This window comes from Rhinatrema bivittatum, chromosome 6 (assembly GCF_901001135.1).
Source record: "Rhinatrema bivittatum chromosome 6, aRhiBiv1.1, whole genome shotgun sequence".
NCBI lineage: Eukaryota > Metazoa > Chordata > Amphibia > Gymnophiona > Rhinatrematidae > Rhinatrema > Rhinatrema bivittatum.
The window spans coordinates 99,256,144-99,283,655 of NC_042620.1; the positions used below are offsets into that span (position 1 = coordinate 99,256,144).

Here is a 27,512-nt window from a genome sequence, read left to right on the forward strand (position 1 = left end):
GCCAAATGACAGAAAATCTTCAGTGATATCAACTTTGCTGTTCATGCCTCAGACTGTGTATGGAAAACTGTCCCCCAAACCTACCCCACCCCGAGTTAAAAGTGCCCCTCTTACAGTGGTGCAAATAGCAAAGTTTCATAGTGCTTTCTTTCAGAGGTGCTCTCTCTCTCTTGCTCTCTCATGTGGTATGATAATATGTTTGCTATATTTATAGATTTTTGATGAATCAAGGTCTTAGCTGGATAAGTCTAAATATTGCAACATATCCATTAGGGCCTGATTCACTAAGGCTTTTCTCCCATTCTATGTCTATGGGAAAAATGCTTAGAGAATCAGGCCCTTATGTTAGCTGCATAAGTAACTCCACCTCCTGTCCCACCCATTACTTAGACAGCTAATTACTTAGTTGGATAAGTACTTAACCAGCTAAATGGTGGCCATTAAACACGGCTGGATATTCAGATGCAGCCACTTTGCAGGATAAGTCAAAACTTACTCAGCTAAGTAGTGCTGAAAATCCACCTCAAAAAAGAGCAAAGAGATGAGCTTTCAAAAGCAAGTTAAAAATAAAAATTGCCCTAATTGGCGAGGGAGAGAAAGCCAGTTCCAAATAGGAAGGGGGTGATAAGAGTGCAGAAAATAGAAGGAAAACAGCCTAAAGGAAGCTACAGAGTGGATGGCAGCCATTAACAGAAAAGGCAAGAATGAAGCGCCAGTAGAAAAGAGGGCGAGAAAAAAAGGAAGACTGGAAGGACAGGACCAAGAATACAATGCAATGTATGCTGTAATTTGTATTGTGATATACGTCCATGAAATATTATCATCTTTCTATGATTATGGCTATTATACAAAGTCTCTTTGGGGGCAATGTTGAATAGCCCATGTTGTTTGCAGTGTATATGGGCACTTTTAGCTTGGACACATTGCAGCCTGTTTTCAAAGGGAGACTAGACTACCCACTTTGTTTCACTATGAATAATAGCAAGAACAAAGTATTTGCGGTACAATTTCTGTTTACTTTGAACCTACTATTTTTTGCAATAAGGATGTGCATTAATTTGCAAATAAAATGAAAAAAAGTAATGAAACATCTTTAATTCTTTTTAATTTAGATTCCACTTTTTGATTTGTAAACAAAGGGAAAAAATCCCTCTGAAATTACCTCTCCCCCCCCCCACCCAAAAACATAAGCAAAATGAACAGAGCCCCCGTGGAAAAATAATTGGCTGGAAAACAAAATAACTGGCTGAAAAACCTCCACAATGAAAAGAGTTTTGGCTTCCATCTCCCTATTGTGTGGGCAGCTGAATAGGGAGATGGGGGGAACATATATGTATTTGAAAATTGCATGTACACATGCTGTACTCTTCTCCAGTCCTAACTGTGCTCACAGAAATACCTCTTTTGAACCCAACAAAAGTTCTTATACTGTGGAAGCCCACGCATACTTTTAGTTGACCAGAGGGTAATTTTCAGCCAAGCTATTTTACTTGGATAAACAATTTTAAAATTTGTCCATATTAATAAAAATGTGGGTGTTCTATCAAACCAATGTCAGCTTTTTTTCCCTAGCTATTTAACCTTTAGAAGTAAGTTGAATACCAGTCTGAAAAGTTAAAGTTGACGAGTCACTTACCAGGTTTCCTACAGTAAGCACATGGTTGAATGTATCAGTCATTGGATAATGTTCCATGGCCATAAACAATGTATTCAAGACAATGCAGATTGTAATAGCAAGGTCCACAAATGGATCCATCACAAACAAGTTAACAAGATGCTTTACTTTTAGCCAATTATCTCCACAATCCCAGATCAAAAATGTGTTGGCAAATTTATACCAGCAAGGTGGGCATTTCTCTCTGGATTCTTCAAGTTCTAGAAAATGTATTAAAAAAAAAAACCAGATACTCATAAATTACACAAAGTAAAACTCTTTTACAATGCCATATTTAAATTTAATTTTGATAACTTCAGTATTTGCTGCTTGTTTCTGTAGTTACATTAGACGTTTTAGCAAGCTGCAAGAAGATTAACTAAAACCTGGGTCTGCTCGGCAGCCTACAACTATAATAATAATTAGAAGTCTTAACAGAAATGCAGGCACTCAAGTAACTGGGTCCATCCAGCACGCTATGCACTAGACCTAGAAGGTTGGGTGTTCAGGCAATTGCCAAGCTAATATTGGTAGCTATTTAGATTAGGCTGCAATAATAGAATTAACTAGAACCTGGTTTTGTCATGCTATACAAGGTACCTACCAGACCAGATGCTCGAGCAATCGTCACACTAGTATCAGTGGCTACAATAGGTTGTGCTATCAGAATTAACATGCAGCTGTGCAGATTAGATTAGATTATTACAATGCCTTGTGATTGAAATGAAAAATGAGGGGGTTCTAGGTGCAAACTATGACATATCTTGTATACTTATGTGCTCAATATAGTAGACTGCCAAGGAGGAAGATGATAAATTGTGCTGAATAGAGAGTGCTATCTAACAAGCAGCCACATTCTTGACTGGCCTCTGGCCTTAGCAATGTGCACAGGACTCGATGGGCTGGTTGTTCTTAATCTGAAGCCATCTACTATGATACAGTAAAAGGATATGTGAAAAATTTAGAGTTAAAAAGCATTATTGATTAATATATTAAAAACATAATAACTGCCATATTGGATCAGAGTGAAGGCCCATCAAACCCAGTACTCTCTTTCCAACAATGACAAATCTAGGTCACAGGTACCTGGCAGGATCCAAACAGTAGCTAGATATCCACCACTATTGCCATCAGTAACATGAATGTTGCAGCTTTTTTTTGCATTCAAACTATGGAACTCTGTCAAGAAGATTGTTATGCCTCAACAGGATTAAATATATTCACAAACAGAGAAAAGCATGTATCCCATGTGCAGCTGCTGGTGATTTGTCAGACAAGATTACCATATAAAACATCAAAAAACAATAATGCCAAAACTTTTGGTTGGGCGTAGAGCTGATATATATGAATACTAAGGATGTGAATCGTTTTTTGACGATTTAAAATATCGTCCGATATTTTTTAAATCATCAAAAATTGTTAAAGAGTGCGATACAATAGAAATTCCCCCGAATTATCGTGAAAAATCGTTAATCGGGTTTGTGTCCACTAACAGGAGTTTTTGGGGGGAGGGCGGGAAAACCGGCACACCAAAACAACCCCTAAACCCACCCCAACCCTTTAAAACTAATCCCTTACCTTCACCCACCCTCCCAAACCCCCCCCCAAAATGTTTTAAAATCACCTGGTGGTCCAGTGGAAGCCCCGGGACAGATCGCCCGCTCTCGGGCCGTCGGCTGCCACTAATAAAAATGGTGCCGATGGCCCGATAAAAAAAACCCCACCCTGACCCTTTAAAACTGACCCCTTAGCCTCCCCCACCCTCCCGACTCCCCCCCAAAAAAAATTTTAAAATTACCTGGTGGTCCAGTGGGGGCGCCGGGAGCAATCTCCCGCTCTTGGGCCATCAGCTGCGCTAATAAAAATGGCGTCGATGGCCCTTTGCCCTTACCATGTGACAAGGTACCCGTGCCATTGGCCGGCCCCTGTCACATAGTAGGAGCACTGAATGGCCGGCACCATCTTTAAAGATGGCGCCGGCCATGCGATAAACACCATAATGCATGGTGCGATGCAAATTTTTAAAAGGGGAGGGATTGGGGAGGAGTCCGGGGTGGGATTTCCTAAAAAGTGGGCTGGCTTCACACTTTGCGAAGCCATAATACACAATATGACACAGTTTTAACACCGAAAACTAAACCTTTTTCAATTGCGTTAAGATGTGTGATATGCCCAGAATGCAATTTGCAATTTTTTTTGTAAATTCTGTTTTCGGCATTTTTAAGCTGAGGGAGGGACAGAGATGTGGGGGAGAGAAAGAGAGAGGGAGAGTGCCTCTGGGGTGGCATCATAGTAAGCAGCTATTTAATTCAATGTGGGCCTCCTATAGTAGGTTTAGGTAGTAGTGTAGGGGTTAGGGACCACTTTTACATGCAGAGTGAGACGTACAAACAAAATAGTACACTCTTGTGAAGATTTGATGTCATTTGGAGTGAGGAAACTTACACGAAGATGTGATTTGTACAATGTTCTCTCAACCTAGCTTGATGTTACTCAGGAAGAGGGTCCATCAAGCTAGGGTGAGAGAACATTGTACAAATCTCATCTTCATGTGTTGCGACCGTCGCTGCCCGATGGCTTCACTCTGCCTACCTTTCCTTGTCTGCAACTCCTCCTGCTCTTGATGGACGCCTGGCTGCCGCAGCGTTCATCTGCAGTCCTCTCCGGCGTCCCCGGACCGGCTTGTGCGCTGCCTCCTGCCATGTTCTCCAGGAACCTTAGGGCACGCGCGCCGTGCGGCCCTCATTCTTATCGTGCGTTCCTCAGGTGCGTCCCCCTGTGATGACATCACGCTGCCCAGATATTTAAGCCTACTGTTTTTTGCTAGCCGTTGAGTTAGCAAGGGGAATCTTACGGATGGGATTTGCTCTCCGTACCCAGCTACTCTGCCTTCCAACTTCTATTGGACTCTTTCTGCTAATGGGGTACCCGCTCCTCGGGGGCCTCTTTGTTTCTTTCAGGTCGCTGTCAGGTAACTCTTCACCTACATGTCCCCTACAGGAACCTAAGATCAGCAAATAAAGCATTACTGACAATCCCCTCAGTGAGAACAGCTAAACTAACCCAAGTAAGAGAAAGAGCGCTTTCCTTAGCAGGTCCTATGCTATGGAACACCATGCCTGTCGAGATCCGCTTACAAACAGACATCAAAACCTTCAGAAAACACTTGAAAACATGGTTATTTAAACAAGCCTACAACATTGAGAAAGGAGAGTAGTATACAGGGATAACGAGAAAAACAAAAACGATCGGCAGAACACTCTGGCACACTAGCCCAAACTACACAAGTACATACTCTACTTTTACTTTTAAATATGATTGGACACACTCTAAAATACGAGACAATAAAGAATGGACATGAGTGAACATAACAATCACAATTATGAATAATTATAAACAAGCTATGTTACCGTAAAATCCTGGCACCTGTTTAGTGATAGAATCTTCCTAATTACCTATATTAATATTGGTGCCTTCCTGTAAACCGTTATGATGGTACTTCACTTAATGACGGTATAGAAAAGTTTTTAAATAAATAAATAAATAAATAAAATAAAATAAATAACCGGTACTCGCTCCTCGAGGGCCCATGTTCCCTGACCTGCTGCCTGCATCTATCTCCTTTTCTACTTGGAGGAATTCGCTACAGACATCATCAGCGAGTACTACTATCATCTACTCCTCAGAGTTGTTTCCCTGGAACCAGGTACTCGCTCCTCGAGGGCCTGCCCCCGTTTCAGTGCCAGTTCCATCTCTTACGTGGAACTGCTGTGTAAGTACTTTGCCAACAAGTCTCTCTACCTCAAGGGATCTGGTACTTGCTCCTCGAGGGCCAGCTCTCCCTATCTCGGGGCTTCTCCATACTTGGGACTCTGTGAATGTTCTATTGTACTCACTGTCTCAGTTCTCTCCACTACAGCACTGCTACCGGAGAAACTGCTGTTCCAGCGCCCTGGGGAATACTAGCCCAGCCGGGCTACATCTTCTACTGACTACTGCCACCTCTGGTGGCTTCTCAAACTGTCTAAAGAACTATCTGTGTTTTGTGTCCAGACTTAGTCTGACCTGTGGCCCCTCATGGGTCTTCCCCCCGTGGGCGTGGTCAGCTGCCACAGTGTCCAAGGGTCCACCCAAAACCTCACTAGCTATAACATCATGTGAGTTTTCTCACGCCAAAGGACATCAAATCTTCACAAGTGTGTACTGTTCTGTTTGTACATCTCACTCTACATGATACTATTTACTCAGGTAAATTGTGCTGCCCCATATTACTGCACCAACACATAAAAACTGTATTACCCATAAAGTTATGTGAAACTGAAAAAGAGATACTGGGAAATATGAGAGAAGCTACAGAGACTATGAAGCTGGATAGATAAACCCAACCTGTTAATATCTTTGAACTGAGGAAAGGTTGTGTTCTGAGGCATGATTATCCCCAGTTTGAGATTCTTGTGGGGCCAGCTTATGGCCAATCAGGCCAACCTAGATTGCTCTGAGACATCTCCTCTAGAAGGTTCTCCATGGGATGATGCAAACTTATATAACATGGAATCAAGGATACTCAGACCATGAAGGCAGAATCAGAAAAGAAATTCCGAGATGTCCCAGTGTTTAGAGACAGCTATGGATAGAATTCTCCTGAAAACAAAAGGGAAAGTGTTGCTCTTAGCTGGGAAAAGGCATGCCAGGTATTTCACTGTTTCAGCTTTGCGTGGTGTCATGGATCAGAAGGAACAGTGGGTAATCTGGGAACCCTTAACTGATTCCCAGAAAGTATGGGGGAAAGTAACCCTGGAGAAGTTAGGCAAATCCTACTCAAAAGTACTTCCCTTGCATTTGGCTGGACGCATGTGTAATAGAAGTGGACTGTTGTGCTGTGGTGCAGTTGGCGCAGCCTAGTAGGTGAACCCACTAGGCCCATGACAACAACTGACAGATTTGCCCTGGGCTGGGACAGAACTAGGGCTTCACCTGTACCTGCTCCGTTCCCGCAGATTGAGCTTTTGGTTACCAAGGGCCTGCAGGACTTAGGCGATGGTCCAGTATGGCAAACACAAAGAGAGAGACCAGGGCCAAGCCGAGGTCAGGGCATGCAGCAGTCAGAGAATCACCAAGTATAGGCCGGAGGTTGGGGTAGGCAGTCAGTGAAGCAAAGTCCAGGCCCAAAACAAAGGTCAGAGCCAGGTGGCAGGCAAGAAGGAAGTCCAGGTCCAAGGCAATGATCATTAGGGGTGGCAGGCAAGAGAGTGGTCCAGGTCCAAGGCAAGGGTCAATACCAGGAATCAAACCAAATGGACAGGATGGGGATTAAACAGGACATGGAGGACCAGGACAAGACAGGATAGACAAGGCAAGGCAACAGAGGCAGTGCAAGGCAGGAACCAGGCAAGACAGGCAGAACAATGAAACAAGGAGACAGAAAGTGAGAACAAGGCACAGGAGAGATAGCAACATTCACTGCTAGGCAGGAGTACATTTTGCTGAAACAAAGTATGGTAGAATGGTTGGGGTTTAAATCCCCAGCTGGCACTATTGTCATCTGCCAGCACTGCCGAGGTTTCCTGCCAAGAGGCACTTAAAGGATGGTCAGTTGCGCATATGTGCGCCTAAGGTGGGACAACCAGGAGGGTTTGGGTTGAAGGCATCAGCAACATCCCAACCACATGGTCCAGCTGCTGGCATCCTGGGGGAAAGTGGTGCCAGTTGCAGAGCCATCCCATGACTGGCAAAACATTACAGCATGTATAGATGTTGGAGGGGAAGGTACTTCGCCTAGGGGGTCCCATACCTTCCCTACCCTCTGCTTGAAAAACAAATGGCTAGTCACAATTCAGGGTGGGAAAGAAAAATAGGAATGGTGATTCACTCCCTAGGAGTTAACCTGAGTAGAGGCAGACACTCAACCTGTCAAGGTTTAACTGAGGGGGGAGTGTATGTAATGGAGTGTATGTTAGACACTTCTTAAAAGTCCAGGAATCGGCATTCAACCTGGTCTACCTTAAGATAGCTCACAAGGGAATCCTAGTTACAGGCATTTCCCCTGGGGAGAGGGATAAGAAGGTAGGCCTCAAGGAGGATAGTGGGCCCCACATGCAAGGAGAAGAAAGCAAGAGCTTTCCTAAAGATATTTATCTGATGACTACTGTATTTTGTTTCCAGCACTAAAAGCCAAACAAAGTCTTAGTTGTTTAATTTTGCCTTTAAATGTTAAATAGTAAATAATAAAAGTTTGTGGAAGAATAGCTGGAGTCCAGTCTATTCAGTCCTCTGGCAAGCCAAAGACCACTTACACTGTGTTGCAAGTGGGTAACTCCGGAAAACCAAACTCACAGGGTCATTCTTTATTTTGCAATGTGCCGGTATCGCGTGCGGTAGGGTCTTATTGCATGCGTACTGCACGCAATACCGGCCTCATCATGGAGGTATTATTCTAATTAGGGGAAGGGGAGGGTGTGGGCAGGGTTTGGGTGGAGTTATCTCCCGGCAGCGCTTCAGGCGATAATGTTTTTCACATTATCGCTGGCAGCACCGTGGGAAATAACTACACCTTTTTCCCGTGGTGCTATGGGGGCGATAGTGTGCGGCACAGCCGCAGTGCGGCAGGCAAAAATCACACTGCTGTGATGCAGCCAGCTGCTCACTATCGCCCCCCACCCCTTTTTTTTCATGCCTCATCATTTTGCTATAAATATAGCAGAATGATGAATCTAGGAGTAAGAATCTAAAAGGTTAACAAAATAACAACTGGAGATAGGGACAGCCTGCCTTCTGAAAGACTGAGCAAAACTCCATGCCCTGAGATGGTGGCAGTGTCTATACATTGACAGAGCATACCATCTGAATCTCCCACATGGGGGAGCCAAAACCCACAACTACTACTAATTACATCACTCTAATCCCCTTCCAAAGAATTGGATTAATCCTTCTAGGAGTGGATCCTTTAGGTTCTCTACACATATACTGATGTTTTAATGTGCCTGATGAAAAATAAAATAATAAAGATTGTGATAGAATAAATATGAAAAATGAAAAACCTGAGAGTCTGGACAGAGAAACTAGAATTATGACACTGAACGTTTTTAAGCTAGTAATTACATGGTTTGATCATAAATACACATAGGGGCAGATTTTTTAAAAATACGCGAGCGCGTACTTTTGTTCGCGCACCAGGCGCAAACAAAAGTACGCTGGATTTTATAAGATACGTGCGTAGCCGCGCGTATCTTATAAAATCCGGGGTCGGCGCACGCAAGGGGGTGCAACCTGCGCGCGCCGAGCCCAGTGCAAGCTGCATGTTCCCTCCGAGGCCGCTCCGATTTCGGAGCGGCCTCAGAGGGAACTTTTCTTCGCCCTCCCCCCACCTTCCCCTCCCTTCCCCTACCTAACCCATCCCCCCGGCCCTATCTAAACCCCCCCTTACCTTTGTCGGCAAAGTTACGCCTGCTTTCAGCAGGCGTAACTTTCCGCGCGTCACCGGCAGCCCCGCTCCGTCCTCCGGTCCTGGGGGCTGGTCCGGAGGCCTCGACCATGCCCCCGGGCCAGTGCCACGCCCCCGGGCCCACCCCCGAAACGCCAGGGCACGACCCCGAAACGCCACGTCGTTTCGGGAATGCCCCCGGACATGCCCCCTCCCGCCCCTTTTCGAAAGCCCCGGGACTTACGCGCGTCCTGGGGCTTTACGCGCGCCGGCGAGGGCCGTACGGCCCGCGCCATTTTGAAAATGGCGCCGGCCATATGGCCATATTGCCGTACGGCAACATGATTCGAATGCAGGAGGTCGTTCCCGGACCCCCGCTGGACTTTTGGCAAGTCTTGTGGGGGTCAGGAGGCCCCCCCAAGCTGGCCAAAAGTCCCTGGGGGTCCAGCGGGGGTCCGGGAACCACCTCCTGCACTCGAATCGTGTTGCCGTACGGCAATATGGCTGGCGCCATTTTCAAAATGGCGCCGGCCGTATGGCAACACGATTCGAGTGCAGGTCGCTCCCTGTGACAAGTTAAGGGCAAAGAAGATCGGCGCCATACTGGCAGTCGATCGCCTTTGCCCTTAACTTGTCACAGGGAGCGACGGTCGCTCCCTGTGACAAGTTAAGGGCAAAGAAGATCGGCGCCATTATGAAACCTCCAGCGCAGCACCCTCACAGCACGATTGAATGGATGGCTCCCGGACCCCCCGCTAGACCACCAGGTACATGTAAAAGGTTTTTGGGGGGGTTCGGGAGGGTGGGGGAGGGTAAGGAATTTCTTTTAAAAGGTCGGGGTGGGTTTAGGGGTTGTTTTGGTGTGCCGGTTTTCCTGCCCTCCCCCAAATAATTCCCGTGCCCTATTTAACGATACAATATAAATGCTCCTGACGATAAATCGTGGGCATTTGTATTGTATCGTGTACTCTAACGGTTTAGAACGATTTTAAAATTATTGGAAGATAATTTTAATCGTTCAAAAACGATTCACATCCCTACTGTTAATGTAATATGTTGTTGTAACTGTAAACCGGGGTGAAGGCTGATAGCTATACCTCGGTATAGAAAACCTCTTAAATAAATAAATAAATAAACAAATCTGAAAGTACATATTGTTCCTCTCTGGAATAAAGAATCTATGATGTGTGCTATAATTGTAGTATATATTTTATTTAATCCATTTTTCTCATGTTATCCCTCTCCTTATCTGGTTCTCCTGGAGTGGGGGACACATGTGAATACCTTGACAGGAATGATCTCACTCTCTCACATTTACTGCTATTCTCAATACTTGCAATGTGCCAAAAGGTTACTCCTTCTGAAGTGCATAAGATGTAATAGGTTCAATTTTCAACCATTGTCCAGCCATCATAATTAGCTGTATAACTTTAGCTGGCTAACTTTGGTTGGATAGTAAGTGGCACAGCCACACCTTTGAATATACCAGACTATCAAAGTTAGCTAGATAAGTTTTCCAGCTAACTTTAGGATTGCTCTACTGCATGACCAGAGTGAAATGGATAAGTTATCTGGCTCTGAATACTGGAATTAGCCAGATAACTTAGCTAACTCATCTCCACTCCAGAATACCCCAAGAATGCCTTGTCTTTATCCATTTAAATTTTAGCCAGATAAGTGGCTGAGTTATTCAAAAGTCAGCATTTAGCCAGATAACTTGTGAGTTATGTGTCTAAATGCCATTGAATATGGGCTCCATAATATAAAGGCAACAAATCAAGGTGCACTTGAAAATTCCTCTTAATCAGGTTACTGGCACCCATTTGGGTCTTCTCTCTCTCCAAATGAATCACGAAATAATTACTGTGAACTGCCACCACTATCAATAATGTCGTTGACATTGTCTATGACATTTCAAATGAATTACATCTCTAGCTATAATTCATGCTAAAATAAAAGTTGCAAATATATATTTGTGGTTATCCTTATTTTGACTAGGAGACCTTTGTAACTTTGGAAGGGTGATAAGAATTCAAATCAGAATAATAAAGCAAAGAAATAAAACAACTTTTTCAAACAATATTCAGAGGACTTTGAAATCTAAACATTAATAGAAAGGGCAGGGCCATCTTTAGAACATTGCAATCGAACCAGACTTTGCAGCTGGAGAAAACCTGCAGTTCATTGGGTGAGCAATTCCAGTCATCAAGGGTTTTCAGAATATCTCTAATGAATATGCATGAGATAGGTTTGCATATATACTGCCTCAATTGCATGCAAATCTGTCTGATGCATATTCATTAGGGATATCCTGAAAACCCAATTGGTTGAAACCCTCAAGGACTAGGGTTTTCCACCCCTGCTACTATGGTACACCTACACAGGTCTAAAGATAGGCTGGTGGAGGAACATCAAACCAGTTCCAGTACTAGGCTGTCAGCAGGAGGAGGAGGAGGGGGGGGGGGGAAGCTTGGGTTTTTAGGATATGCCTGATGCATATGAATGAGATAGATGTGCATGAACATTGCCTCAATTCTCTGCAAATCTATCTCATGCATATTCATTAGGGATAACCTGAAAACTGAGCAGATTGGTGCCCATGAGGAATGGAGTTGCCTACCCCTGGGCATAGTCAGCACACCCAAGATGCCACCAGCAGGAAGAGGAGGGGCAGTTACCCTGATTAAGAGAAACACTTTCAAACATGCGCGCGGGCATCCATGTGCGCATGGTTGCCGGCATGTGCACATAAATGCGGAAATTTTATAACGTGTGTGTCGATGCGCACATGTTATAAAATATGCTACCTGCATGCACATGTGCACCCAATTTTATATCCACGCATGCATGTGTGCGTGAGTTTCCAGTCACACATATAAGGGAAGGAAATTTTACAAGATGCCTGCAGTGAAGAGATAGGCCCATAGGCGGACTGGGAGGGACTTCCTAAACCTCCTAGCTAACCTGCCTCCCTTTTCCCCTATCCTCTAAAACCCCACTAATTAACCTTCTTTTTTTTTTTTTTTAATACTTACCTGCTCTACGAAAGAGCAGTAACTAGTGCGGGCCAATCGGCTGCCGGCATGCGCTTCATTGGGACAGTGCCTTATGGTGCTGTCCCAGCCCTCCCATGCCCCACCCGCACCCTGCCCAGACCCTGCCTCCAGCCCACCCCTTTTATACGGAGGTCTTTCTTCTGCACTTACTGGGAGATATGCGCTAGACTGTGGGCCTTTGAAAATGCGCACGGTGCGCACGTGGCCCAGCCACACACATAGGCACGTGTAGGCCTTTTAAAATTAGGCCTTAAGCCAAAACTTATCCAGGTCTAAGAGATAACTGCCTTGATTATAAGAGCTAGGGATCTGCATTTAATTTACACGAATGGGTGAACTGTGATGACTAGATCAATTTTTGGTTCATTCCAAATGGAACACACTGAAAATGAACTCATTCTGAAAAATCCAAGAATATTCTGAGTTTTTCATTGGATAAAAAATGCATACTCTTTACTGGTGCATCCAGGTTACCCAGCCTCCCTGCATCCCTCCGGCTCCTACCTACCCATTAAGGGTGTCCAAAGAAGAAAGGGGCAGGAGCAAATCCTAATCGCTACTTCCCCGGTGGCTTCAATTTAAAAATATTGCCAGTGTCAAGGTCAGCCAGGGCAAGGAGGTTTCACTGCCATAAGGCAATACAGCTGTAAAACGTTTTGTTGCGCCCGGTCGCAGACAGCTGCACCCTCTCTGTCTCACCTCTTTTCTTTCTCTTTCCTCTCCTGTAGGCAAGATGGCTGCCTCCGCCTCTCCTCGCCAACCTCTCCAGCGTCCCCGGACCGGCACGGGCGAATGCGTTCACCATACCTACACTGAGGTCAGTTACGGCATGTGCATGCGCGTGCGTTGCCCTCTCTTTTGAATACGTCATGACGGGAACCTCGGGGACGTCCCCACCGCATGACATCACTACCTCCGGGTACTTAGCCTCCAACCTCCAATCCAGCTATGAGTTAGCAAGGATTCCGCTCCAGCTAATTTCGACTTCCTTCAGAGGCGTCCGCTCTGAGTTCTCGCTCCTACAAACCCTCCGGGGTTACGCTGGCTACACCAGAGCATTCTAGGTACCCGCTCCTCAGGGACCTTATTCGCTCCTACTCACCCTCCGGGATTATGCTGTTCTAGCAAGGACGCTTAAGACACCCACTCTTCGGGGGTCTTGTTTTGCTCCTATCTACTCTCCAGGTTTCCCAGCTTCACCAGGACTCTAGGTACCCACTCCCCGGGGGCTCAGCACTCGCCTGTCTTCTTCCTGGGTTAAACCTGCTTCTACAAAGGACATCTTGGCCCCAGCGCTACGGGCCTTGCATCATCTCTACCTCCGTGCTGTGAGGTCACTTCTCCTACAGTTACCAGCCTTCGTGAGTACTTTCTCTCTTCAGTCTCTCTGCCTTGTCTCACCACAGAATAGATTCTCGGCGTACTCCGCTCTGCGGACCACTACCGGACCCTTCACTTCCAGCTTCTGGTGAGACCTTCTCTGCACTTGATACAACTCAGTACCTGGACTGAACTTATTCATCTGAGACCTACTCCACTGGCTGAGGAACGCAGCTCGCTTCTCAGGCATTGCCTACTGCTGTATAGGGATGTGAATCGTATTTCTGACAATTGAAAATATCTTTAAAAATGGCGCGGGCCATCCAGTGCTCCTACCATGTGACAGGGGCCGGCCAATGGCACAGATATCCTGTCACATGGTAAGGACAAAGGGCCATCGGCACCATTTTTATTAGTGGCAGCCGACGGCCCGAGAGCGGGAGATCGCTCCTGGGACCACCACTTGACCACCAGGAGATTTAAAACGTTTTTTTTTTTTGGGGGGGGGGGGGGGGGGGGGGGGGGGGGGGGAAAGCTAAGGGAGCTGTTATGAAGTGTTGGGTTGGGTTTTTTGTTTATCGGCTCGGGCGCAGCCGATAAAAAAAAACTCGATCGGGCCACACAAAAAAAAAATGCACAATGTGAATCGGAACCGGAATCAGAACCGATTCCGGTTCCGAATCACATCTCTACTGCTGTATAATAAAGCTCACATTCTCTCTGTGGTCATTACTGTAGAGGCAGCCTATTGCTGTATTTTCCCCATGGGGCTCCTCCCCATGGGAGGGGTCATCAATATAGCAACCAAGGGTCCACAAACATGTCAAACCCACAACACGTTTACACAGCAAGTGCTTGATAGGGTAAATAGGGGCTGTGGGGGAGGGGGTACATTTCTTTTTGATATTATGTTTTGTTTTGGGTTATTTAAAATTGAATGTTTATTTCAGTTTGGCACATAAACTGAAATAAACATTCAAAGAAACAAATCCCAAATCCATGTAAACAACAAATAAAATGTTTCCCTGCATATCTCTAGTCAGAGCCTAATCTTACCTATCAGACCACAGCTAAATAGTACTTTATAGCAATCAAAACAAATACCCCAGTGTCCCATAGCAAAATCTTTACAAATGTCCCCCAAAATACTTACAAACATGACTTAAGTAAAACATCAAAAAATCTTAGAATATCAGCAACACAATGTTAGATCAATATTTTCCTGATTAAATATTATAGAGAGACACCACAGGACATGGACCAAGCAGTAAGAGACTTTTATGCAATTTTTCACAGACAATAAATGACATATCGATCAAATGCCTGCTGTATGCGGCAATCTGTTTTTTTTTATCCTCTAATCTTAACAGTTTTCAAGAGAACCTAGACCTGTAAGATATCTACTGCAAACCATCCAGTCCAAGTAATTTGTTACTCTTTAGTTTGTCAATCTGGCATGCTTTTCCCATCCCACGATAAAACAGTGCAGCAGATTCTGCAATATTTTTTCTTGCAGAAAAGCTTCAAGAGAAAAAATATCAAAGGGACAGGGAAAAATTCATGAGGGTGGACCTCTTTACAGGGAGTCACCATTATCTTAGTTAGTTAGTTTATTGATAAAACAGCTTTTCTTCAATTTAAAAATCAAAGTGATGTACAATAAATAAGTTAAATATCATTTAAATTAAATCAAAATCCAACATAAAATGAAAAACATAATAAAAATCAAACACAAATCTTTTACACAATTTAAACCAAATAAAATATAAAACAAACATACTTATGTATGGTTAGAATAAATAAAACATTTAAGAACAAAGAACAAACAGACATAATGATAATATAATCATAAGTAAAAATACCTACACTGTTAATAAAAAAAACAATAATAATTGAACTGTCGGTAATTCTACACATTAATAGCCTTACTATGAAAAGTGTTTTTAGACCCTTCCTATCTTTGTTGTAGTTCCAAAGTTATGGGGCTAGGAAAACAAAAGTAATTTAACTAGTTTTTTCAAGCCTTATTTCTTTAAAAGTAGGAATTGTTAAAAGCTCCTGTTGAGAGGTGCATAGGTTATGACAAGGACTATGGGGTATCAATCTTAAAAAGTTACCAGTGGCCTAAAACACACTCCCCGCTCCCATGTAAAATTTCCCCCTGGGGGTCTGGGTAGACACCTGCCTACACCTTAGCCACCTCTAGAGGCATCCCAAATGTAAAAATGTTTCTTTAAACTTTACTGAAGAGGATGTTGGGGAGGTACCCGTAATGGAGAAGGTTTTCATGGGTAATGATTCAGATGGACTGAATCAAATCACGGTGAACCTAGAAGATGTGGTAGGCCTGATTGACAAACTGAAGAGTAGTAAATCACCTGGACCGGATGGTATACACCCCAGAGTTCTGAAGGAACTAAAAAATGAAATTTCAGACCTATTAGTAAAAATTTGTAACCTATCATTAAAATCATCCATTGTACCTGAAGACTGGAGGATAGCAAATGTAACCCCAATATTTAAAAAGGGCTCCAGGGGCGATCCGGGAAACTACAGACCGGTTAGCCTGACTTCAGTGCCAGGAAAAATAGTGGAAAGTGTTCTAAACATCAAAATCACAGAACATATAGAAAGACATGGTTTAATGGAACAAAGTCAGCATGGCTTTACCCAGGGCAAGTCTTGCCTCACAAATCTGCTTCACTTTTTTGAAGGAGTTAATAAACATGTGGATAAATGTGAACTGGTAGATATAGTATACTTGGATTTTCAGAAGGAGTTTGACAAAGTTCCTCATGAGAGGCTTCTAGGAAAAGTAAAAAGTCATGGGATAGGTGGCAATGTCCTTTCGTGGATTGCAAACTGGCTAAAAGACAGGAAACAGAGAGTAGGATTAAATGGGCAATTTTCTCAGTGGAAGGGAGTGGAGAGTGAAGTGCCTCAGGGATCAGTATTGGGACCCTTACTTTTCAATATATTTATAAATGATCTGGAAAGAAATACGACGAGTGAGATAATCAAATTTGCAGATGACACAAAATTGTTCAGAGTAGTTAAATCACAAGCAGATTGTGATAAATTGCAGGAAGACCTTGTGAGACTGGTAAATTGGGCATCCAAATGGCAGATGAAATTTAATGTGGATAAGTGCAAGGTGATGCATATAGGGAAAAATAACCCATGCTATAATTACACAATGTTGGGTTCCATATTAGGTGCTACAACCCAAGAAAGAGATCTAGGTGTCATAGTGGATAACACATTGAAATCGTCGGTACAGTGTGCTGCGGCAGTCAAAAAAGCAAACAGAATGTTGGGAATTATTAGAAAGGGAATGGTGAATAAAACGGAAAATGTCATAATGCCTCTGTATCGCTCCATGGTGAGACCGCACCTTGAATACTGTGTACAATTCTGGTCGCCGCATCTCAAAAAAGATATAATTGTGATGGAGAAGGTAAAGAGAAGGTCTACCAAAATGATAAGGGGAATGGAACAACTCCCCTATGAGGAAAGACTAAAGAGGTTAGGACTTTTCAGCTTGGAGAAGAGACGACTGAGGGGGGATATGATAGAGGTGTTTAAAATCATGAGAGGTCTAGAACGGGTAGATGTGAATCGGTTATTTACTCTTTCGGATAGTAGAAAGACTAGGGGGCACTCCATGAAGTTAGCATGGGGCACATTTAAAACTAATCGGAGAAAGTTCTTTTTTACTCAACGCACAATTAAACTCTGGAATTTGTTGCCAGAGAATGTGGTTCGTGCAGTTAGTATAGCTGTGTTTAAAAAAGGATTGGATAAGTTCTTGGAGGAGAAGTCCATTACCTGCTATTAAGTTCACTTAGAGAATAGCCACTGCCATTAGCAATGGTTACATGGAATAGACTTAGTTTTTGGGTACTTGCCAGGTTCTTATGGCCTGGATTGACCACTGTTGGAAACAGGATGCTGGGCTTGATGGACCCTTGGTCTGACCCAGTATGGCATTTTCTTATGTTCTTATGTTCTTATGTTAAAATAGTTTTGTTAGTTATGTGATGATACCTTGCTCTCTTCCCAAACCTCTCTCCTTAAACAAAAGTAACCCCCTCCCAGTCCAAGCCTGCCAATTCTAGTCACGCTGGTTCTAACCCCCTACCCCCACCCTAGCCCACCTTCTTGATTCCCACACACACATTAGATTATGCCCTTGGTAGTCTAGTAGGCATCCCTGGTGTTTAGTAGAGTCCAAAGCACCCCCTATGTTCTGGGCTGGTTGCCATCATTTTCCAAAATGGCACCAGCCATTCTTTGTCCCTATCACATGAAATAGGATGGGTATATTTAGCTCCTCAATAAGGGGTAATTTTCAAGCCCTTTGATCTAGCTGGCTAACTTCTTAGAGGCTGATATTCACTCTCTATCTGGCTGCACAGGTTAATCAGAACAACTTATCCAGTTAACTTGGCTTAATATATTCATCAGTACAGCTACACCAATGAATATACTTAGCTATCTTACAGTTAGCTGGAGAAATTTATCCAGTGAATTTTAGGTTGACCAAAGAATGGTCCTAGACTTATCTGGCTAATGCTGAATATCAGTTTATGTAGCTAATCCCTAGACACACATCAAAATGCTATACATTTTGAATGAATAACGCCCATAATAAAAAAAAAGGGGGCATGGTAATTTTTTAATTACTGCAACACATGCTATTTTAGCACTTTGCATAGGCATTTTACCACAACATGTGTTAAATTTCACACCCAGCTTGAAAATGCCCAGACAGGCATTTGGGCTGAGAGGGGGGGGGGGGGGGGGGGGGGGGAGGGGGAGAGGGAGAGAGAGACCTACAATGTACTCTCGCCCTAGCTTGATAAAGGGTGTATCTTTCCTCATTCCAAAGCCCCTCAAATCTTTACTGATGTGTACTATGCTGTTTGTACTTCTGGCTGTGCATATAAAACTGCCCCCCCAAACCCTAGACCACTATCAAAACCTCACCTTGACTTCCTAGTTGACCTTCCTACAGTTATATAAATAGATGACAAATATGTGAGCTACACCAGAGGCTCTCTCTCCCTCTCCTGCCTCCCCCCTCCTTAAAAAATGGAATTTGCACAGTGCTACCACATCTCATTTTCATTTACTACTCCCAAAATCTGCCCACCTGAATACATTTTGCAAATTTGCATATGTAACTTGTGCTATGATAAATAACGCATGTGTTATAGCTTTATCACGGGCATTAGGGTCCTAACGCGATTTGATGAATGACCCTGTAAGTTAGCCGGACAAGAGTCTCTGCCCCAGAACATCCCTGTACCTCCCTTCACTTATCCTACTAACATTTTAGCTGTTTAAAAATTTAGCTGGTTAAGTGGTAGCTGCTGCCATGTCTGCATAAATTAAGTCCAAATGAAACCAGCTAAGTGGTAATGAATATTAAGCCCTTTGTTAACTAGCTAGTTCATTTTAAATAATGCCCTCAGAAAGGTTAGCAAAACATGTTTAACCAATCTTTTGCATTTAAAATTTGTAATGACTGTTACACAGAATACTTTGTCCAACAATGACTGCTAGAAGATGTTTTCCATAAAATATATTGCTATTCTGAAACATATATAACCTCACATTTCATTGCCATACCTATCATACCAGGCACTTCTCCATCCTAGAGATGGCTCTAAGAAAAGGACATAACTATATTTATGAAAAATTTTACCCTTTCTGAGAGATGACTAGTTATATACCAAATCTATCAACACCTTCTAACAACATTTTACAGTAATAATAATTCCACTGCAAATTAAAGTAGAGTGAAATATCAATGGAACCAAAAGAAAAAAAAATCACCACTTCATCCAAGCTTAGAGGTAGTATAGTTCTGTTAAAAATAAATGGACATAGACTTGCCAAAAATGAGTAACTCCATATAGGACTAGCCTGCCAACTCGACCTTCTAAGAGGAGCTGTGGAATGTATTAGTTTGGCATCAAAAGTATTTTGAGGATAAAGTATAGAATGATTAATTTATTAAATATATCATTGCCTTTTACTAGCTTATGCTTATTCGCTTATGCTAATGCTTACCAATAGTTTTAAACATGCTGCAAAAGTAATCAACAACAGTAGACTCAAATACCAGAACACAGTATGTTACACAATGCAAGCCAGCAAAGTTAGAATAAGATGTTTTCATAATTTCAAAATTTTTAATGGTCAGAAACCAAGCTCTTTGAATTGTTAGTCCAGCATTTCGGCATACAGCTATTGATAAGAAAATCTTATACTTGAAAAATGAAAGGAAACTTAACTTATGCTGGGTATTTCTATGGCAGTGCTTCTGAATCTGTCCTGGTAACTCTACAGTCAATCAGGTTTTCAGGCTATCCACAATAAATCTGAAAGAGCCAGGCCTAGATGTAGGTATAAGCAGCATAAGCAATCCCTAGGATGCTACATTTTGAAGGTGCCAAATACCCAGGCTAAAAAGGAGTACAGTTGTGCCAAGGTGGAGCCTGCTTCTGCCATCAACTTCAAAGGTGTGCTGCTATTACATTTTGGGACTATGGGGGGTGGGGAGGGAAAAGGATTCCCCCAGTTTCCGATCTTCAGGATCTCTAACACCCTACTCAAGGGATGTGCATTCATTTTGAACGTATGCACAATCCGCAACGGATAGGTCCCTATTCGTTGCATTCGTGGGTTCGCGAAATGTATCGTGAACCCCCCACAAATGCAAAGTATCATTACCGAATTTATCCCCACCCTCCTGACCCCTCCCTCCCAAGACTTGCCAAAAGTCCCTGGTGGTCCAGCGGTGGTCCGGGAGCGATCTCCTGCACTTGGGCCGTAGGCTGCCAGTATTCAAAATGGCGCCAATAGCCTTACAGTTACTATGTCACAGGGGCTACCGGTGCCATTGGTCGGCCCCTGTCACATGGTAGGAGCACAATACGGTGCCGGCCGTCCATTGCTACTACCATGTGACAGGGGCCGACCAAATGCACCAGTAGCCCCTGTGACATAGTAAGGGCAAAGGGCCGTCGGCACCATTTTGATTACTGGCAGATGACAGCCCTTTGCCCTTACTGTCACAGGGGCTACCGGCACCATTGATCGGCCCCTATGAAATAGTAAGGGCAAAGGGCTGTCGACGCCATTTTGATTACTGGCAGCCGACGGCCCTTTGCCCTTACTATGTCACAGGGGCTACCGGTGCCATTGATCGGCCCCTATCACATAGTAAGGGCAAAGGGCCATTGGCACCATTTTTATTACTGGCAGCTGACGGCCCAAGTGCAGGAGATCGCTCCCGGACCCCCGCTTGACCACCAGGGACTTTTGGTAAGTCTTGGGGGGGTCAGGAGGGTGGGGGGTTGTAGTTAATTAAATTTAAAGGGTTGGAATGTGGGTTTTATTTGTTTTTCCAACTTTAATGGAAACCGAATACTGAATGTAACTAATGGACGAATCAGGTTTCCCCCTATGAAAACGGATGCAACGGATTTGGGTCCCGGCGCAATGAAGACCGAATAGCAATGTATCATTTCCTTCTGCACATCCCTACCCTAATCTCCAACACTACCTTTGGGTGAGCAATTCTTAAATCCAGCCATGACTGAAGCTCCAGCATATAAGAAATTGCCATGCTGGGTCAGACCAAGGATCCATCAAGCCCAGCATCCTGTTTCCAACAGAGGCCAAACCAGGCCACAAGAACCTGGCAAGTACCCAAACCCCAAGAAGATCCCATGCTACTGATGCAATTAATAGCAGTGGATATTCCCTAAGTAAACTTGATTAATAGCAGTTAATGGACTTCTTCTCCAAGAACTTATCCACTAACTGCGATGGAGAAGGTACAGAGAAGGGCAACCAAAATGATAAGGGGAATGGAACAACTCCCCTATGAAGAAAGACTAAAGAGGTTAGGACTTTTCAGCTTGGAGAAGAGACGACTGAGGGGGGATATGATAGAGGTGTTTAAAATCATGAAAGGTCTAGAACGGGTAGATGTGAATCGGTTATTTACTCTTTCGGATAGTAGAAAGACTAGGGGGCACTCCATGAAGTTAGCATGGGGCACATTTAAAACTAATCGGAGAAAGTTCTTTTTCACTCAACGCACAATTAAACTCTGGAATTTGTTGCCAGAGGATGTGGTTAGTGCAGTTAATATAGCTGTGTTTAAAAAAGGATTGGATACGTTCTTGGAGGAGAAGTCCATTACCTGCTATTAAGTTCACTTAGAGAATAGCCACTGCCATTAGCAATGGTTACATGGAATAGACTTAGTTTTTGGGTACTTGCCAGGTTCTTATGGCCTGGATTGGCCACTGTTGGAAACAGGATGCTGGGCTTGATGGACCCTTGGTCTGACCCAGTATGGCATTTTCTTATGTTCTTAACTGCACTAACCACATCCTCTGGCAACAAATTCCAGAGCTTAATTGTGTGTTGAGTGAAAAAGAATTTTCTCTGATTAGTCTTAAATGTGCTACTTGCTAACATCATGGAATGCCCCCTAGTCTTTCTATTATCCGAAAGAGTAAATAACCGATTCACATCTACTCGTTCAAGGCCTCTCATGATCTTAAAGACCTCTATCATATCCCCCCCCCCCCCCAGCCGTCTCTTCTCCAAGCTGATCAGCCCTAAACTCTTCAGCCTTTGCTAATAGGGGAACTGCTCCATTTCCTTTATTATTTTGGTTGCCCTTCTCTGTACCTTCTCCATCGCAACTATATCTTTTTTGAGAAACGGCGACCAGAACTGTACACAGTATTCCAGGTGTGGTCTCACCATGGAGCGATACAGGGGCAATATGACATTTTCCATTTTGTTTGCTTTTTTGACTGCTGCAGCACACTGAGCCGACGATTTCAAAGTATTATCCACTATGATGCCTAAATCTTTTTACTGGGTGGTAGCTCCTAATATGGAACCTAACATTGTGTAACTACAGCAAGGATTATTCTTCCCTATATGCAACACCTTGCACTTGTCCAAGGTGTTGCAAATTCATCTCATGCATATTCATCGTAGATAGCCTGAAAACCCAACTGACTGTGGAGGTCACCAGGATAAGTCTGGGAAGCTCTGTTCCATGGTATTTGATTCCTGTGGGTATCTCCCTGTTATCTTGATATTAGAAAGAGCACTTAAGTGGATGCATTTATCATTAACAAAGCTGCAGAAAAAGAACAAAGCTAGTTCTATTAAACTTATAACTAGAGAACCTAGCATTTTGGTAAACCCCAGTATATCCATTCAAATTAAGCCATGCCTCAAAGGAAGGTAAAATTAGCAGATACTATGTTATATGCATTATAGGGCTAATTTTGAAAGCACTGCGCGCGTGAAAACTGGGAGATACGCACATGGCTGGGCTGTGCACATGCAGCGGGTATTTTCAAATACCCGCAGCCACACTTGTTTAGGAAAAAGGGGCAGGCTGGGGGCGCAGTCTGGCTGGGGCATGGGTGGGGCATTGATAGGCCCGGACAGCACCATTAGGCACTGTCCCACTGAAGCGCGCACCGGTAGCTGACCGGCCCGCGCAGCCTGCTACTGCTCCAAAGAACAGGTAAATTCTAATACAAAAAAAAAAAAAGGTTAGTTAGTGGGGTTTTAGGGCTCGGGGTTAGTAGGGGAAAATGGAAGCAGGTTAGGTACGGGCTTAGAAACTTCCCTCTCAGTCCGCCCCTTTATCGAAGCAGACTGGGAGGGAACTGGGATTAATACCTATCACATTGCCGCACGCATGTTGTAAAATTTCCCATCTTGTGTGTGCGAGTTGGCATTCGCGTGCACATGCGCGCTCCGATATAAAACCGGGTGCGCATGAGCGCGTGGGTAGCGGATTTTGTAACATGTGCACGTTGACACATGCATGTTATAAAATCAGCATGTCCATGTGCGCACACTGGCAACCGCACATACATGGACGCTCGTGCGCATGTTTGAACATTACCCTCCCTGATCTTACTCACAGTCCTCCATATAAATATTGACTTCACCAACTTCCACTGTAAAGAATGAACCAGTGAAGTCTGAGAGATGTGGACAGCAACAGTTTTGCAAAAAATACAGGAACTGAAGCATACAGGAGTAACTCATAAAGTACCTTCCATTGTGTTTGTTAGCATGCTGGCTATGCTCAGTGCTCTTTGCCTCAGAGCAGGGTCTTCTAAAAAATCCATAGAAACTGGATAAGAACTTAACCTTCTTTTTCTCATTTCTGTTTCCGGAGTAGTGCCCTGTAAGTTCAATATTTATAAATAAATCATCATTTCCATCAACATAATATACATGACTCTACTGTACTAACTTAGAACTTATGCTAAGGAATAACATGCTTCATGCAGTCTTCAGTTTTCTCACTTTATTATGCCAGACTTTTCTTACTTATTGTAATATTAAGCTATTGTTGTTACTGTGATGATGATGGTGTTAAAACATTTAGCAGATGCTTGATTGCTTAACTACGTGTCCTGTATGATTTACTAAAGTTCAGTATATTATATATCTACTAGCTAATGATCAAAATTAAGACAGGAACTCGAGACAGAGAGAGACATAAGAAAGCTACAAATTCATGTAGCAATCTGTAGACAGTGGTTGGCATCCATAGTTGGCTACTAGAAATTCCATCGCTTAACATTGGAAGCACCGATTATCATCCGTGGAAGTGCATCAGCTTTCCATAGACATCAGGGTGCTTTTAGTATTCTGTAGTGTACATAGACTATAAGATTCCTTATCACCATAGTGCTTGATGACAATTTGAAAGAAGTTTCACAATCATATTGTTTTGTATAGTAGTCTGCCTTTTACCCTGTATGACACATATTTTCTTTAAGTTTTCATGATGGCCTCTTAGTTTAATGATTAGATTGTTTACGTATCTTGCGTGAACCTACCTATATTTTTACAAATTCAAAATCAACAAATAATAAAAGTCTGACTTAATGGTGCTTAAGCATGCTTACATATTTAGATTATAATTGGAAAGCCATTTTAAAATGGGACTGCAGTATTTGGAATATGCTTAAATAATTTTGTTAGTTCCATTGCATACACACATAATCCACATATACACAGATGTATCTCTGTGTGTTATGCCTGTATACATAAAGGAACATTTTTTGCTTTAATACAATTTTAGCTTCAGTGGTACAAGTTGTTGATGTAATTTTGGAAGAATTAAAGAAAGCAACTATTTAACATTTCTGTTGCAATCTTATTGATATATTATAACAAAGAAGAATTAATGGAAAGGTTTTTTTTACAAGTACATAAAAGAGGAAGATATGTATTACAGATAGATGTGTTACTGCACTACCCTTACAATTATTTCCCCCTTTCCAGTTTTTTTTTTTTGTTTTTTTTTTGTTGCTGCAAATCTGCATCAGGCATCCAAGCACAGAGGAAGTCTCAGGAAGTACAGGGGAGACAAGCAGTCATTCCCACTCAGGTTCACCTTTGTTTTCTGGTGATTCAGAACTCCCAACCTAGATGGTCTCTAAGCTCATGTTAGAGAAGTGTTTGCACAGTATTATTTTACTTTACATTTTTGGTATTTGAAAATATTTCTGGCTTGATTGAACTGTTATTAATTGCATTTTCAGATAGCTTGAAATGTTCTTTTCAGCACGATGCAATCAAAAACCACCTATGACCAGTGCATACCAATAATAAAAACCCCAAGCTCTTAATGTACTTATTAAATATCCTTTTATCATTGTAGAACTGTTTGTAAAATTACCAGAAAAGTAGATGAGCTTCTAGTGTGAGATCAAAAGGAACAGCTGTTAGGACATGTAATAAATAAAGGTATTTTGCACACTAAAGTCAGGGATTTGGCATCAAGCAGTATATTGTTAATTACAAATTTTAGTAAGTAAATATATTTTGTTGCAGGCTAATGGATAAAATTAAGTCCATTACTCTGAGCTGTTAGTATGTTAAAAGCATTGCAAGAAGCAGGAGCATTCAGAGCTTCATGAACCAGGGATCATTCCTAAGGATTCCTAGTTTGTAGAAACACTGGCCAATGCAGTAAGAAAAGGCCACCATGCCTAAACTCTGTAAAACATCCTTACATTGTCATCAGTAGCTGGTTTATCTATTATCACCTCTGGTAGAAGGAGTCCAACAGGCGATGTAGGGGCTGATGGACCACCGACTAAGGAAACCACTCCATTGCAATCCACGGTGCTGTGCATCTTTCCATTCACCGGAAGCTGCAGGATCCTGGATGACTTACTGGCCTGGCTAATATTACTGTTACGTCGTTCCCCTTGTCTACCCGGCACAAAAAGAGAACCCCTTCTGCTCCCATTGTCTTCAAACATGCTGTGTTCATCATCCGCAAAGTCATTTTCCGATCCTACATCCTTTCCTCGTCCTCTGAAGCTGAAAAGGCTTGCTCTGCTGTTGCGTCTTGGGGAAAACAGGGAACCGCGGATACTGAGCAAAGACTACGAAAAAAGACAAACATAAGAAAAGAACCAGTAAAACTTAAAACAGATATTCTGTACTGTTTATTACAGAGAATCCTCTCTTCCAGTCTCTAAAGTCCCAAAACAGACAGTGATGGCAAATTAACCATGTTTTCAGGCTGTTTGCAAATCAGTCTGATACCATGGTGGAAAAAGTAATCAAAAACGTCTACCATGGTATTAACTAATATACAGAGACCTTTGTTTTTAGTTTTTATTTTATTTTACCCAGGAATATATTAGTGTCTACTACAGAAAGAACAAAAAATGGAGAAATCATTGGAAAAAAATAACTTGCAATTTTTCCAGGTAAATATCACTTTTGTTATTGTTGTAATACATATGAAAATTTCCTGGTAAGAATAAAATAAAAACTGAAAACAAAGGTCCCAATAATATCTTATGGATCTAATTTACCACTGCATACAGAGTAAAATGAATATAAAAACCTAAGAAAGTTTGTGGCTTTCCTTAAGTTACCATTGATTGAAACTTTTTAATACCACCTCTTCCATAGTTGCATCCAGCATTATAGGTGGCAGTACAATGTGCTGCTTATATGCAAATCATGACAAATCTATATTATCATAGAAATTATAACACAAATACCTTTGAGTGAGCGTAACGTAAATAGAGCTTCTAAAAAAAAGAGAGGGGCGGATTTTAAAAGCCCTGCTCGCGTAAATCCGCCCAAATTTACGCGAGCAGGGCCTTGCGCGCCGGCACGCCTATTTTCCATAGGCCTGCCGGCACGCGCAGAGCCCCGGGACTCGCGTAAGTCCCGGGGTTTTTTGTCGGGGGCATGTCGGGGCGGGGCCGATCGATGCGGCGTTTTGGGGGCGGGCCCGGGGGCGTGGTTTTGACCTGGGGTGGTCCGGGGGCATGGCCGCACCCTCCAGAACCGCCCCCGGGTTGCGTCTCGGCGCGCCAGCAGCCCGCTGGCGCGCCGAGACGCCTCCCAGAGGGAGGCGTAAATCCATCGACAAAGGTAGGGGGGGTTTAGATAGGGCCGGGGGGTGGGTTAGGTAGAGGAAGGGAGGGGAAGGTGAGGGGAGGGCGAAAAAGGGTTCCCTCCGAGGCCGCTCCGATTTCGGAGCGGCCTCGGAGGGAATGGAGGCAGGCTGCACGGCTCGGCGCGCGCCGGCTGCCCAAAATTGGCAGGCTTGCGCGCGCCGATCGTGGATTTTAGCAGATACGCGTGGCTACGCGCGTATCTACTAAAATCCAGCGTACTTTTGTTTGCGACTGGTGCGCCAACAAAAGTACGCGAACGCGCAATTTTTAAAAATCTACCCCAGAATGTAGCCTTTAAAAAAAAAGAGATGCACAAATTTTAGTTTAAATTAGGGACTACTAATTAATGAGAGAAAAATAGAATAAGAAAAGCTTTTACAGATATGATACACATTTGGCACAGTGGACACTATGACTGAATCAAAACTCTTTGAGGTCAATATTCAGAAAACTGGCAAATGGAAAAGTTATCCACTAAAGTTAGCTGGATAATTTGTCATAGATATTCAGCAGGATCAATCTACAATTGAATATACTCCCTTAAAATTATCCAT

The 27,512-nt window shown here is 43.2% G+C and overlaps 1 protein-coding gene across 1 annotated transcript in view; it reads right to left on the bottom strand.

Annotated features, from left to right (window-relative positions):
- LOC115093623 (sodium channel protein type 2 subunit alpha-like) overlaps positions 1–27,512 on the bottom strand; it is a 655,694-nt gene that overhangs the window by 370,136 nt on the left and 258,046 nt on the right. Inside the window, exons 12-14 of the mRNA XM_029605639.1 lie at positions 25,579–25,923; positions 23,568–23,700; positions 1,637–1,875 (exon numbers count right to left, since the gene is read on the bottom strand). Of these exons, the coding sequence (XP_029461499.1) occupies positions 1,637–1,875; positions 23,568–23,700; positions 25,579–25,923 (717 nt within the window). The remainder of the gene's footprint in view (positions 1–1,636; positions 1,876–23,567; positions 23,701–25,578; positions 25,924–27,512) is intronic.